The sequence below is a fragment of the Phytophthora cinnamomi genome (genome assembly GCF_018691715.1).
Source record: "Phytophthora cinnamomi strain GKB4 chromosome Unknown Contig16, whole genome shotgun sequence".
Taxonomy (NCBI): Eukaryota; Oomycota; class Peronosporomycetes; order Peronosporales; family Peronosporaceae; genus Phytophthora; species Phytophthora cinnamomi.
This window is the reverse complement of record NW_027150949.1, coordinates 1616640-1630418: the sequence shown is the minus strand read 5'-3', so window position 1 is coordinate 1630418 and position 13779 is coordinate 1616640. Positions and strand designations below refer to the sequence as shown.

At 54.1% G+C, this 13779-nt stretch overlaps 2 protein-coding genes across 2 annotated transcripts; one reads left to right on the top strand and one right to left on the bottom strand.

The window, feature by feature from the left end:
• Nucleotides 1-2597: 2597 nt before the first annotated feature.
• IUM83_02541 (Pyrroline-5-carboxylate reductase) lies at nucleotides 2598-3492 on the top strand (the record flags this gene model as incomplete). Its single annotated transcript, XM_067926467.1, has 2 exons — nucleotides 2598-3120; nucleotides 3203-3492. 2 exons carry the CDS (start codon nucleotides 2598-2600, stop codon nucleotides 3490-3492), a joined length of 813 nt encoding a protein of 270 aa, XP_067796462.1.
• A 235-nt stretch (nucleotides 3493-3727) lies between these two features.
• Nucleotides 3728-10817, bottom strand: IUM83_02540 (SAP domain-containing ribonucleoprotein; the record flags this gene model as incomplete). Its single annotated transcript, XM_067926466.1, has 2 exons — nucleotides 3728-4185; nucleotides 10226-10817. 2 exons carry the CDS (start codon nucleotides 10815-10817, stop codon nucleotides 3728-3730), a joined length of 1050 nt encoding a protein of 349 aa, XP_067796686.1.
• Between the last annotated feature and the right edge of the window lie 2962 nt (nucleotides 10818-13779).

Here is a 13779-nt window from a genome sequence, read left to right as displayed (position 1 = left end):
AAGTGACTTAGATTAGGTAAAATGAGAACTGTATTGTTTGTAAATTGATCTTCCTCTAAAAAGCTGCTAAAAACTGTTTATCATCTATAAAGGGGTTGACAGCTGCTGGCTGTCAGAGCCCCGCCAATATGCATGTCTCTAATTGGTAGAAAGATGCTGCTTTCTACCAATAGGATCTTTGGGTATGTGTGGACCACTCATTGTGGTGGCCCACTTCAATGTATCCATTGGTGTGACTTACACCAAGGTGATGAAGTATCTAAAACTTTTAACAGATATCTTATCTGTTAAAATCACAAGTGGGTTGTAGCCACTTGTGCGTGTAACCCCGTTACGATGCATGTGCGCGACCAACTCACGCCCAGGCATACAAACCTCAAGAGATCCTGAAAAGGTGTGAAGAATTACGAAGAGACAGGAGCAGAGGAGACCGTTGAAGAATCCAGAGTCCCTCAAGGTAATGAAGAAGATAGCCCAAGAAAGAGATAGGAAAGAGAGATAAGATTAAACAGAGTTCGTTTTGCGTTCAAGAGCACAAGTGGTTCCTGTGCACCCTAAGCTTGGACACATCTTGTCAAGAAGCAACGGCGCTGTGGCAAAACTAATCCCCCCCCCTGGACGGATTGCCTAACGGAAGGCCCAGGGGCGCGAGCGGTAACCGACGGACGCTGAAGATCGCGCGCAGCAGACTCGCGTGAAACTCTCACTGCATATCCAACCCAAGTCAGGTACCCCAAAAGCTATCGGTCCACTCGGATTGGTACACCTATTTCATTTGACCAGTTGCGGGTACCCCCCGGGTGTGCACTCGCATTTCATATTCCTGTTTTCGGAGGTTGTAGCAATCGCCTCTAGGACCCGATTGCAGATTGCGTGTGGTAGGGCGGTACCTGTATAGTTCTCTCGACTTTTTGGGAGTGGTGCGGGTGGGGCATCCTGAATTGACCTGTATTCAGGGTGCAACCCAATTACTGACAGGCTGCATATTGTGTACGAACTCAATATAGATTTAGGTTATCTATTTTTGGAGAAGGTCTCTAGCTCGTGATCTAACTCCCCATTCAGGACCCCCCAGACGTGTAGCGCCTGGAACTTCTCTGCATTTCTGTATATTGATCCCGAATCGATAGCAATCGGTGTTCGGTTAACAAGCTCGATCCGCCGAAGATAAACGACGCCTATAGGGATTGCACAAGGTCACAAGCCAACCGGGATACGCGGTTTTCTATCGCGCATTTCCGGTTACCGTACGCTAGCCCCTCCCGAGTCTACGATCCGCGGAGTGTCTAGATCATCGCTATACACCTGGACGAGAAAGGCGTTCACCCGCCTCGCCTCACGGGTGCGCCCAAGGGCAGCGGCACGCATAGGAATCCGACTAACCGGCGCGAAGAATAACCTGTTTGGGCGCGAAGAGTACCGCTACATGACAAGTCGCTCGATGCAATACTCTGTCCCGTGAAGGCGGCCCGGTGGATTGTTGAAGGTGCGAAGTTCTTCAAAACGCGTGCGAATCAAGCAGCATTATCGACGGGCGCGACTGACGGAATTACGGACAAAGAGGTTGCGACGGTGATAAAACAAGCAGTGGTGAAAGTGGGCATGGACCCTGCACGATTCTCGACTCACTCGGTGCGAATAGGGGGGGGGGGGGGGGGGGGGCACAGCGCTCCTCAACGCTGGGGCGGATCGGTTAGCATCACCGCGCAAGGCACGGCTGGTCTCGCACAACTAATGTGCGGAACATGAAAAATCCCGTAGCTGACGAGAAGCAGCGGGAAGGATATGGGGTGCCGCACTCCTCACCCGCTACAACACGAGACTACTATTTCCCCCACTCGACAGCGATTGTTGGAAAAGCAAAGTTCCAGGTAGAGACGGCGATATTGAAACTTGAGAAGAGTTTAACCAGGTCATCTTCCGCGCCCCTCATTCCAACTTCATCCCCACTTAAAGTCACCTTTCGGCCGTCTCCATCTACAGCGCACCGGATCCCATGGATGTCTTGTAGTGATCTAATGTTGGCGCCTTCCCTACCAATGACAGCACCTACACACACATTGTCTGGGATGGTCAGCTGACGCACTGAATATTGTCAAGTGCTCCAACTCGATTTTTATTGCATATCCTGGAGTGCACGTACTCGGCTATCATCGTATTGTTTTCCTACATAGTCAGAAAATACTCGAGCAGCGTTGTCGATCAATTCCAAGTATGCGTTCCACATATCCAGCTTTTATCTCTGGCCACGCCATTCAAGACCGACCCTTCGCCAGAAATCAACATGGCCAACATTTCGTCAGCAGCGGCCCCAACGCTTCCGTCGTCGTCTCCACCAGCTACGGCAGCTTCAGGAAGCGGAGCCAGTAGCAGTGCTACCAATAAAATCTTTCAAAATTCGCACTGAATTGCTGGCACCGACGCGTTTGGCGCCGAACGTCCAGTTGCTGCATCACACCCGGTCGCTGTCGATCCAGGTCGTAGCCCACCAAGTTTTCTTGCTGGTTCTTGCGTGCGCCAAGTGTTACGCTGCAGCAGGCAAGGAACCCCCACAAATTGGCTTCCTGGGAGGTGGCACTGTCGGCACTGCAGTGGTCATGACAATTATGTCCAACGGATATCGAGCCGACCGGATCGCGTTGTCAACACGCCAGTCAGATCGAGTTCCGCGTTGCGAGGCGCTGAAAGCCCCATCAGCTCTGCAGGTGTTCCATTTGGTGCCTCGCTACTACGACAACGCTCGACTCGCTCGAGAGAGCGACGTGTTGGTATTGTGCATGCCGCCGTCGCAGCTCAAGAGCGTGACAATCCAGATCCGACACACGCTGGCTGCCAATGTGAAAGCACCTCCTCTTGTGATCTGTGCATTGTGCGGCGTGACGCAGCTGAGTTTGAGCAAAGCCTGCGGCTCTCAAGCGGTGGTGCGGATCCAGCCTGACGTCGCCAAAATTGCGAGTCAGTGGCAGGACCAACAGGACGAACAAGAAGACGTTGCCAGCTGGCCACTGAATCGAGTTCAGACACCAGCGGGGCTATCACCGTTTCTTGCTGAACTCCAGCAAGATGCAATGGAGCGAGATCGGCAGCCACTTCCACTTCGACTAGCGACAGAAGCGATAGGTAAGAAAATGTTTTTGCCTCTGTTGACAATACAAGGGGAATGAGCTGATCTTAACGATCATATTTTGTCTTAGCTTATCAGCCCCAAAGCAGGAAGACGTCCGGGACTTGGTACAGGCGTTTCTGGGGTTTTGCTGTCGCGCTTGGGACCAAGGTGTGAGCCTTGACGCGCTGACCCAGGTGCTTTTCGGAGATAGAAGCGAAGTTGTGATCGATGCGCTTGAGAATTTGGATTTAGAAGCAAACCTTGGCGATGAGGCGGAGATCCGAGGCAAAACTCTACTGGTGGTACCGAGTTGGCCAGCCGAGTGGGAGCAGGATCTAGTCGAATTGCAGGCCCAGCTAGTAGCGCATGCGTTGGTGCAGAGTTGATAACAGCCATAGTGAGGTAAGATTGCTTTCACGATCTTCCTTTTCGGCGAAGAGAGAGTTGGATTTGGACGGGCTCTAAAAGAACTACACATTTTTTCTTCCATGCGCGAAAATCAATAATGAAGAAGACAATTTATTCAAACGCATCACTCGATATAAATGCAGAGCTATGAAGATCACACGAGGTATACATACTTACAAGCACCACACGCGAGCTCTCAATGACAGCATTACATTACACGCTCTCGAGGTCGGGCTCGGCGTTGCTGGTCTTGCTGTCCGCGGAGACCGTAGGCTCGACAGTGGTGGTATGGGCGCTGCGTAGTGGTGCCTGCTCCTCGCTCACGGTGCGGTTGCGACCGCGCAACCGAACTACGACCACCGCCATGGCGACTCCGACGACAGCGACTACAGGTGCGAATCCTGATGCAGCACCGACAAACCGCCCCGGTTGCGAGCCCAACGAAATCGTCGCTTCAGCACGGAGAGACATCGACTCGACGTCTGGGAGCTGCGTTGAGAACGGCTCCGAACCCTGCAGGAAATTGTCTCCCACGCCGCCAGTCCAGTCGACGGGCTCGCCACGCCCGATCGGCACTCTCGACTCTTCACCGACAGGTTGTGCATCATCGGTTGGGATCTCCAGCTCGCCGCCGGTACCCCATGCGGCAGGTGCTTCGACACCAACCTGGGCTTCTTGCCAGTTGTTGGTATATGAGTATGGAGTCCACTCCTCAATTGGATACGTTATACTATGCATCATCCCGTCGCTGCCAGCCCACTCATAGGAGGGCTGTTCGTCGACGAAGGTATCGGGGTCATCCTCGCTGGTCCATTGGATGTCATCAGTCAGGACTTCGGGCGCGCCATCGTCAACTCACTGAAATGGGGATTCCAGGCGTAGCAGATGGAATGAAGGTTTCTGGGGTCGAAGGAGTCCCGGCAGAGACATTAACCAGGAAAACAGCCGGGCTCTGTTGAGCACGTTGCCGCGAGTGCAGCGCCCAGAGCTGCCGAGTCCAAGGCACTCCAGTTCGCAAGTTTCGATCAAGCAAGCAAGAACCCCTTCGTCCCGTCTGTCGCCGAGTCACGATGCCTCCAGCCCCGTCTGCAACTTCAGCTTCCGCACCGCGTACGGTCAACCGTGATGAGTCATCAGCTTCTGCGGTGCCACCATCGTCCGGCACCACACCAGCCTCGGCCGCCGCCGAGACTGCCGACGCCCAAGACGTCATCATCGTAGACGGCGTCGACGGTAGTACTGCGCACGGGTCCGCGGTAACCCTTGCTCGGGCCAGCCCGCGCGCTGGCTCTCAGAAGGCGTCTTCTCGACCGCGCGCGAAGCGCGTGACACGTGCTACCTCTGGTTCGCCGGCTGTCGCGGCACGAAAGAAGCATCGTAGATCCGACTCGCGTGGGGCGACGCTGCTCTCGGCTGACCCGTCTCCTCCACTCGAGTCGCCCGATGAGTCACGTGAAGACAAGGCTCCACCGCCGCGACTGTAGCGCCCCGCGCCTCGACCAAGGGCATTCCCGCCGCGACTGAGGTAGCGTCGGACACAAGCCTGTGCCGTCCGCCCCCGTGTGAGCAGTCTATGCTCCATCGTCATGGCCACGCTACATCTGATGCAGTTGTTAGTCAGCCTAGCACCGAGCCGGCTACAGCTTCTGCCCTATCCACCGGTCCAGCGGCATTTAACTTGGCCGACTTTATGCGCACCTTGAGGCATCCCACTGCGCCGGCCCAACCCGAGCCGACACAACCGTCACTTCCCAGCGTGTCACTCGAACACAAGGTCGACCGTTTGTTCGAGCTGGCGCACGAGCTCTGCGCCAAGGTCCAGGCCTCGTCAGTGCCAGACTCGGCGGTTCGCACAGATTCTCTTCCAGTTCCAACACTGCACGACCGACTTCAAGATGTCGCCATGCACAGCAACAGGGTGGCTCCACGAGTTGGGTGGCCTCTTCCGCCTGCAGGGAACCCAGACAACATGCCGCCCCTAGCTATTCAGCATCTTCGCAGTTCGAGCTTTCCGGCCCCGCGGACGCGGGTAAAAGGCGAGTATTACCCACCACAAGCACATCAGCTCACGGCTCACCGTATATTCAAGGTTCTCATCATTACGGAAGATGCGTATACGTCACCTATGCCTTTTGTTTTGCAACTGCGCGAGCTCGAATGCGTCCGCTTCGAAGTCAACCCCGCTGTCTTGATGGCCATATACAGTGCCCGCATCGGCAACCGTGGCTTAACAATCATGCATTTCCGACCGCTGACTGAGATGTGGCAGCTACGTCGCGGATCAACAAACGCCAACTTTGCGTCGGATTTCGGGGCCAGGGCCACGCTGCTGACGACGTCTCCTCAGTGTGAGACATACGAAGACTTGCTAGCTGCTATTAGTGGCCCCACCTCCCTAGGCGACGTGCTTTTCTTTGAGCACATCCGTCGCTTATTCTCCCGGCTGAAGCACTTCGTCATGGCTAACACGGAACGGGACAGCAGTACCCCAAAACGTGTTACACTAACTCTATTTTACGTGAACAGCTATCTGGGCAGAGCGGTGGCGCACCTTTTGGACGACTCGCCAACGTGATTGCGAAGCCGTGCGGGCTGTTGATTACCACGCGGCCGACTGCCAAGCGTCGCTGAGTGGTTTATCTCTTCGCATGGCACCGTCCTCGTCGGGATCAGAACACTCTACGGCTCGCACTAGCACGTCAGGACCGCGAAGGACCCCACCGGGACGGGTTCTGGTGATGCCGGACCACGTTCGACGTCAAATTCCCCGCGATTCTGAGGGTCGCGAGCCGTGCCTCAGCTACCTCTCCGGCGGAATGTGCTACAACGGCAGTCCAAGTCGCTGTGCTCACGCTTCACGAACCCATTCCTGGAGTCGTCGGCTGCCCCGGGACGTCCAAGCTTTTATTGATCGTCACTACACGCACGGCTCGAGCGGTTCCAACGACAGTCGTCACGGTGGCCATGAAGGGGCCGCAGTGCTGCGCGCTTACCACCATTTCGGTCAGAAAGCAGTCTATCCAAATACACTTCAGTTGGATACTCTCCTGCTAGTAAGCTCTATCAACGTCTGTGCATCGACATCTCACGTTCAAGTGAGGACACGCTGTGCCAGTTACCGACCGCGAAATTGTTTCCACCAACCGAAACATCATCCCGCCAGGTTTCACGAACACGCATCCCATCATCGTCGCACATGTCCAGCATTTCAAGTTCGCCCCACGGCAACTCCCAACCACAAAGGTCGCCCCATGGCACCTCGATCGTGGCTCCCAATGGCCCGCAAGCCGCTCCCATGAGCGGTCTCTCGAGCGGCTCGCTTCCGTCTCCAACTCCACAACACGCGGCCAAACCGCTCAGTCTGTCAGGTACAATCCGCCCACCACCGACTGTCGTGTCGACGCGGCGGTACGCCGGAGCCGGCGCCCAGCGTGCAGTCATGTGGGAAGCACTACGTCTACACCGCATCAATCTCGCTCTAGGCTCCGTCGGTCTCAAGCTGCCGCCCCCAGAGCGAGTCGAGCGAGACGGCATGTTTGCTATCAACAAACCTCTCCAAGAGGTATTGTCCGAGTTTGTCCGTCGCACTAGAATGCCTCTTCCATCGTTCGTGGAACTGATACGGGGTCAATCGCCTGATGACTACAGGCCCCCCAAGAACATGATCGCCTCCGTTTTGCGCGCTGCCTGCCGCGATTACAACCATTTGGAAGAGCTACTCGACATCGCGCAGTGTGGAGTCAGAGTGCCTCTAACTCAGCCGATGCCTCGGCAGCCCTCTCGCCCTCCCAACCACAAGTCCGCCGACGAACGCTACAACACACTCGTCAAGAATATCCGTAAGGAGCAGAACGCATGGAGGTGCATCGTGATTGATGATGACATTCTTGACATTTGGCCTAAGTGCTCATCAGTCCCTTTGGTGTCGTCGACAAGGGCCGCGAAGACCCGCAGATCTCCGGTAGAGTGAATCACGACCTATCGTATCCCGACAACACATCGTTGAATGACCTTACAGACCAGGACAAGCTGTGCCAACCTAAGTACGAGCTCTACGATGCCATTGCCACGGAAATTCTTCGGCAAAAACACATTCATCCGGACAAAGAGGTCAAAACGCACGTCGGTGATGTTGCTTCGGCGTACCGTCACGTCTGCATTCACAGCCACTCTGTTTATTTATTTGGCGGTCGTTTACACCGCCACAAGGTTGTAGTAATTGACATGTCAGCCGCATTTGGGTGGTCTGGTTCGCCGGGCAATTACAGCGTGATTGGTGGTGCAATTGCATTCACATCGGCACACTGGAAACGCGTTCTACCATGATGGCTTCTTCAGCTACCATTGGACAGACGATCACGTGAACGTTGCCGCCGACATCGGCTCCAATTGCCAAGACACGAAACAATCGTTACGGTCCGCTATGCTCACCGTACTCGGTCCTGACGCGGTCAATGAAGATAAGTTCTCAAACTGGAGCACACGCCAAAAGGCCCTTGGCTTAATCTTTGACTCATCGGCGGGAACCGTTTCAATGCCGGCGCACAAAGTGGTCAAGGCGAAGTCCATTGTGCGCGCGGCACTGCAAACGTCCTCCCTGCGTCGAACCGATTACAGATCGCTACTCGGTTGCCTTCGCTATGTTGTCACATGCATACGACCCGCTCGAGCTTTCCTCCAGCGTCTCCGTTTGCAAGAACGACAGCTCCATCGGTGGCAACGTGTGCCGGTCACACCCACTATGCGGGAGGACCTGTACTGGTGGCTACGAATCCTGTGTGTGTCAACGCTCAACGGGGTCGCTCTAGAGTATTTTAATAACCTGCCACCCATCTACATTACGGTTGAAGTGGACGCGTCCGACTCCGGGATGTGCGCAGTGGTGCGCTCCAAGCAAGTAGTGATGACCCATGCCTTCAATGCTACCGAACGGGCCCTTGTCCGTCCGTCGAAGGAAACCCCGGCTACAGGTTTCGACATCAATTATCGAGAACTCTTAACCTGCGCTCTCGCAGTCCACACCTTGGCTGCATCGTGGTCTTCCCATCGTGACTCCCAGCGCGCTGCTCTTCCCCGTCACGTTCACTTTCGCATCGATAACATGTCTGCCGTGTCCTGGCAAACCAAGATGGCGTCTCGCAATGAGAGAGCTCAAACCGTCATCCGTTTACTGAGCCTGTGGGAGGTGGAGTACAACCTGCGATTTTCATCGTCACACATTGCCGGAGTGGACAACACGGTTGCGGATGCCGGTTCGCGCAGATCTAACAGCTCGGTCAGTTCTAACATTTTTGACTCGTTAACTTCCGGTTGGGCACAGGTTTCTCCGAGCATATCATCCACCGATCTGATGAGGATTTGGCGTTCAATCTCCGCGCACACTCAGTCGCTGTAACAACTTTCGATCAGTACCGCAAGGCTTTACGCAAATGGTTCGACTGGTGCTCACGTCGTGGACTATCACCAACTTTTGGGCGAGTATCACATGACGTGAAACTTCAACATATCACGGACTTCATCGTGCTGGGTTTTCGCTCTGGGTACGGCTCAGGGCACCCCGTTCGGAGCACAACAATCTCAGCCACGCTGTCCCGAATTCGCCATTTTTTCGCTGCCGCTGGCGCGGATTTTCCGTGTGGCCATCCACAGATTCGCATGCTCTTGAAGGACATCGAGCGCGTCGACCGGCCCGTTCGACACAAGGCGCCCGTTTCACTCCACCAGCTTGAGCTTTGCTTCTCATCTCTTCGGTTGAATCGACCTTCAGACCAAGCTCTTTGGGGGGGGGGGGGGGGTCCTATGTCTGGCCTTCTTCTTCTTGTTATGTCGCTCGGAGATCGCGTTGTCAAACCGAAGGACTTTTGCGTGGTTTGCCTTAAGGGCTGAAGATGTCACCATTCGTGACGGCAATGGAAGGCCGACGCTAAGCCCGGAGGCAGCACCATCGGTGCACATCATACTGATTGGTTCGAAGACAAATCAACGTGGTGATCCGACGCTCGGGTTGCTAAATCGGTCCGGTCATCATTTTATTTGTCCCTTGTTCGGCGCAATGTGCCTCATCAGGGCACGAAGCTCACTTCCGCAAAACATACCTGCTGCGGTGTACCTAAATGAGCTCGGCTGGCCAGATTGTATCTCCTCGGTGAATCTGAACAACGCTATTCAGCGGTCAGCGGCGTAATCTGGCAGCAATCGAAGCTCATACAGCGCTCACTCCCTTCGAGCAGGCGGAGCAACGTACATGTACCGTGCCGGAATCGACTCGGTAATGATCCAGTTTCACGGCAGGTGGGCATCATACACATTTAAGCAGTATACAAGACTGTGCAAGGAGTCGGTGGCAACCCTCGCGTCCAACATTATTAGCGGGTCGAAGCAAATGAACACTCTCCAGGAAGAAGGCCGCAGCGCTGACCTTCAACAAGGGGAGCATTTCACTCGTCCTTAGTCGGATCGAGCTAAAAAGGCCAGCACCGTGGCCTCCGTTTAATTGACTCACGAGGTTTGCCCCCATGCGACTGTTTGACCAAGGAAACGCTTCCTCTTGGCCGCTCGGAGGTGTGTCACCACCGGAAATTGGCCATGCCACGGGTGCCACGGTCTGCACAGAGACCTCTTCCGGTGGAGGCACCAGGTAGTTCGGCACGGAGGCCGGGAGAACTGGGCTTGTCTGCACGGGTACTGGGGGAACTAGAGTTTCTAGCGCACCGACGAGATCTGGTCGCCCCGGTACGACGATAGCCCCCTCTGGCAGCGGTGGCAGCACGACGAAGGGCGTTTCTTCACTCTCTGACGGTGGCGGGGTCTGGACAACGGGGATCTCCGGTTCTGGAATGGGCACAGGTTCCTCTGGGGGTACCTCTTCCTGTGCATATGGAACCTTCACACACCCGTAAACTGGTTCTGGTGCCTCCACCATTGCACCGATGTCCAAGTTGCTGTACTCTTGCCTGATGTCATTCGCAGACTTCTGGTCAAGTGTCTTGGTGAGGGACACCACGCCGTAGGCGCTACTGCCAGCAGTCTTCTGGGAGAGCTGCACCTCGTACGTGTACGGGTGGCAGCAGTAGATATCACAGCGACCGCTGGCCACGACCTGCGAGCTCTCGCAGCCGTCGATCGAGATAAGGTACGAGGCGACACCGCTGCTCTCTCGGTAACGAATGGAGTTGATGTAGTGGGGACAGAAGCGTGAGGTGACGGTGCGGGCGTAATTGGTCTTGTAGCCCACCGTCGTCAAAGCCGTTTGAATAATACCCGGCGTCAACGGGAGGGTCTTCCACGTCACGTTCGGCGTCATCTTGATGAGGTAACTGGTGTCGACCGACAGGAAACGAGGCTTGGCAGAACGGAAGGGTCCACTTGAGGTGCAGAGCGCAAAAGTCCGAATGAGCTCGAGTGCGTTCTTCGGGCCTCGACCTGCGCGATTGGAAATGGATGGCGGAGAGCTCGTGCAGAGAGACCCCCTCCGAAATCTTTGTGGGTCCGCGAAGAAGCACATGGACGACGAGGGGCTCGCGCAGATGGATTGCGGCTTTTGGTCAAACCAAGATACACGCAAACCGAGATCCGCGCTCGCCCTTAACTACGGTTAAACAGCGTTCTCGATCGTTAAAAGGAGTCAACATTAGCGACAACCCCATCATGGACCCATGACTGTCTTTCTTTGCACTAGGTTCATGATCTCCCCGTTGTACATTTCTTATGGAGGGGTCAATGAAGAATAACGATTTGGCTGAAATACGATCCAAACTTGGATCAAATGTTGGAACCATGTCGATGCCAAGTAAAACATCTTGACAAGCTGCTAAAAACCAGGGTCTACAAAATGTTGCAACACATTCCAGATTTTTTGAAATCAAGTTCGATTTCTGAAATCCTAGAAATCGTGCGATGGCCTCCGATATTGCCGGCATTTAGCTTCTTTTTTATTTTCAGCCTGCAATTGTGTTGGAGCGCTCTTGCGGTAAACAGGAAACAAACTCGTTCTATTATTTCTGCTTGTTATAAAGTCATTTTTTTAGTTTTTTTAGTTTGGGCCCCGATGATAGAACCCATTCAAGACCTTTTGAATCGAAGTTAAATTTTTGGTTCTTAGCAAGAAAGCGCTCGTGCGATCGATGGCGATCCTACCACAGGCTCCAATATTCTTGGAGCCTTCTTGAAGTCCAAGAAGTAACATTCACGAGGTGGACACTCTGGAGAGCAACCTACCACCCCCATCCCCAGCCTCCGCCGCAGCCACTTCCCCAGCCGCCTCCCCAGCCACCGCCACATCCCCACGGACGGCCCCAACCACCTCCCCAACCCCACGGACCTCCCCAGCCCCACTCCTTCTTGTCGCCACTTTTCGTCGGCGCGCCTGCAGTTGGCATCGCATTGGCTTCAGGCACCCCCTTTCCCGTCGTCGTGGTCGGCACGTCAGCCAAAGCTCGGAAAGCCGGTGATTCAGCAGCAACGACGCTCGTGGTAGCGAGCACTGCCGCGATGACAAGAGCAGCGAGCTTCATCGTCTTTGACGGTGTTCAGTGCTTGAGGAGGCAAATTGCGGTATGAGCAGAGGTCGTAGTCGCCATGACGCTGCAGAATGCGTCGAAAGTCTCCTATCAATTACCATCAACTCGTAAAAAAAGCGAAGTGCCCGACAATTTCAAATACCCTGCAAAGAAAAACAGCCAGAGTGATAGCTCTTCACTGTGTCGGTCCGTGACGACATTGCCATGAACACTTCAGTTTCGATAAAGGGTTGCTAGAGTCACCGATTCGCCATCACTCTCCAAGGTTGTCCGAACACGATGAGCTCCTTGCTGCGCCGTCGATACCTCGACTGGTCATTTTCGTCGCAGGAGACTCGGAGGCGCGACCCGAGAGACTGAGTGGCGCTGGTGGAGCATTGCTGAGAGCACGAATGCTGTCTCGAGATGCTGCAGGTCGTGGACAATCGTCTCTGTGATATCCACGGTTGCAAGCCAGCAGCATGCGAACTGCAGATTCCCAAAAGTCCGACAATTAATGATTTCGGCGTAGTGTCCCATTCCAAGACACTAAACATGAAATTAGTCCGTTTACAAAATCATTGCCCCCATCCATTCCCGCTTTTGACTCCTGCAGCGCAAGCGTCTGTTATGCACTGACATTTGAGGTTGTCGCCTCCTACTTGCGGTGCAGACCTCGGAAAATACAGTATAGTATTGAATTGTAAAGTTTCAAATTCCATAATAATAACTTCAATAATTTCATGTTCAGTAATACATATGTATTGTAATTATTTTTCTACTGCAAAATGTATTATACTTATGTTTTGTATGGAAATCCAATTTACTGATTTTACTTTCTCAGTAATAATTGTACTGGAGACCTTGGGGTCCAATAATACGTATTTTCGTACAAAAAATACAGTAATTGCAATTCAATAATAATTTTTTCGAGGTCTGTTGCGGTGCTGCACCGCTTCTTCACCCACACTTCCGAGTCCTTCAAGTGAGTGGTGCCCAAATCCCGGCACGCACTGATCAGGGAGTACCGCAAACGGCTGGAATCAGCCCCCGACGAGATGGAAGTAGCTCGCTTGGTGTTCGAGGACATCAGGCAAAACCGGGGTGCCGGACTGTCTCAATTTTCGGGCTCCAACTTGGTGCTCGCCTTCCAAAAGGCGGAAGCTATTGATGAATATCTGGCGGTCATCCATTACTCGAGAAAGAAAGGCGTCCGACTCGACGTCAAAGCGTACGCGTCGGAGCTTGTAGTGAGTTGTTGTCGGACTGGGCAGCATGCAGAGTCACTTGAAGTTTGGGACGTAATGCATGGCGACGGGTACACCCCGCAGCCATGGGCGTCGAGGGTTGCCTTCGTGTCGGCGGTCAAGATGAAGCAGAGGGAACGGGTAGTTGATATACTGTACCGGTTGGAAGCCCGGGGTGACGTAGAAGCGGAGAGGGTATTGACGAAAGCGCCTGCGTGGTTGCACAAGACTGGCTCGTCCAGTGAGGTTTTGAGCTTGTTCGATGAGATGCGGAAGGTGAAGGAAGCGTTTGGGCAAGATATGTACGTTTACACGTTCTGGCTACCGCTGTAGAGCTCAATAACAGCGAGATGCTGTTCGGGATCCTTAACGACATAAAGGTGCGAGGTGAAGAAGGTGGTTCGATCTGTCGTTCGGACGGAGACCAGGCTGAAGCAGCGTGAAATGGTACTGAAGCTCTTCGATTACATGCAAAACGCTGCCGTCGTCACGAATGAACCATACACAGCTGCAATCAAAG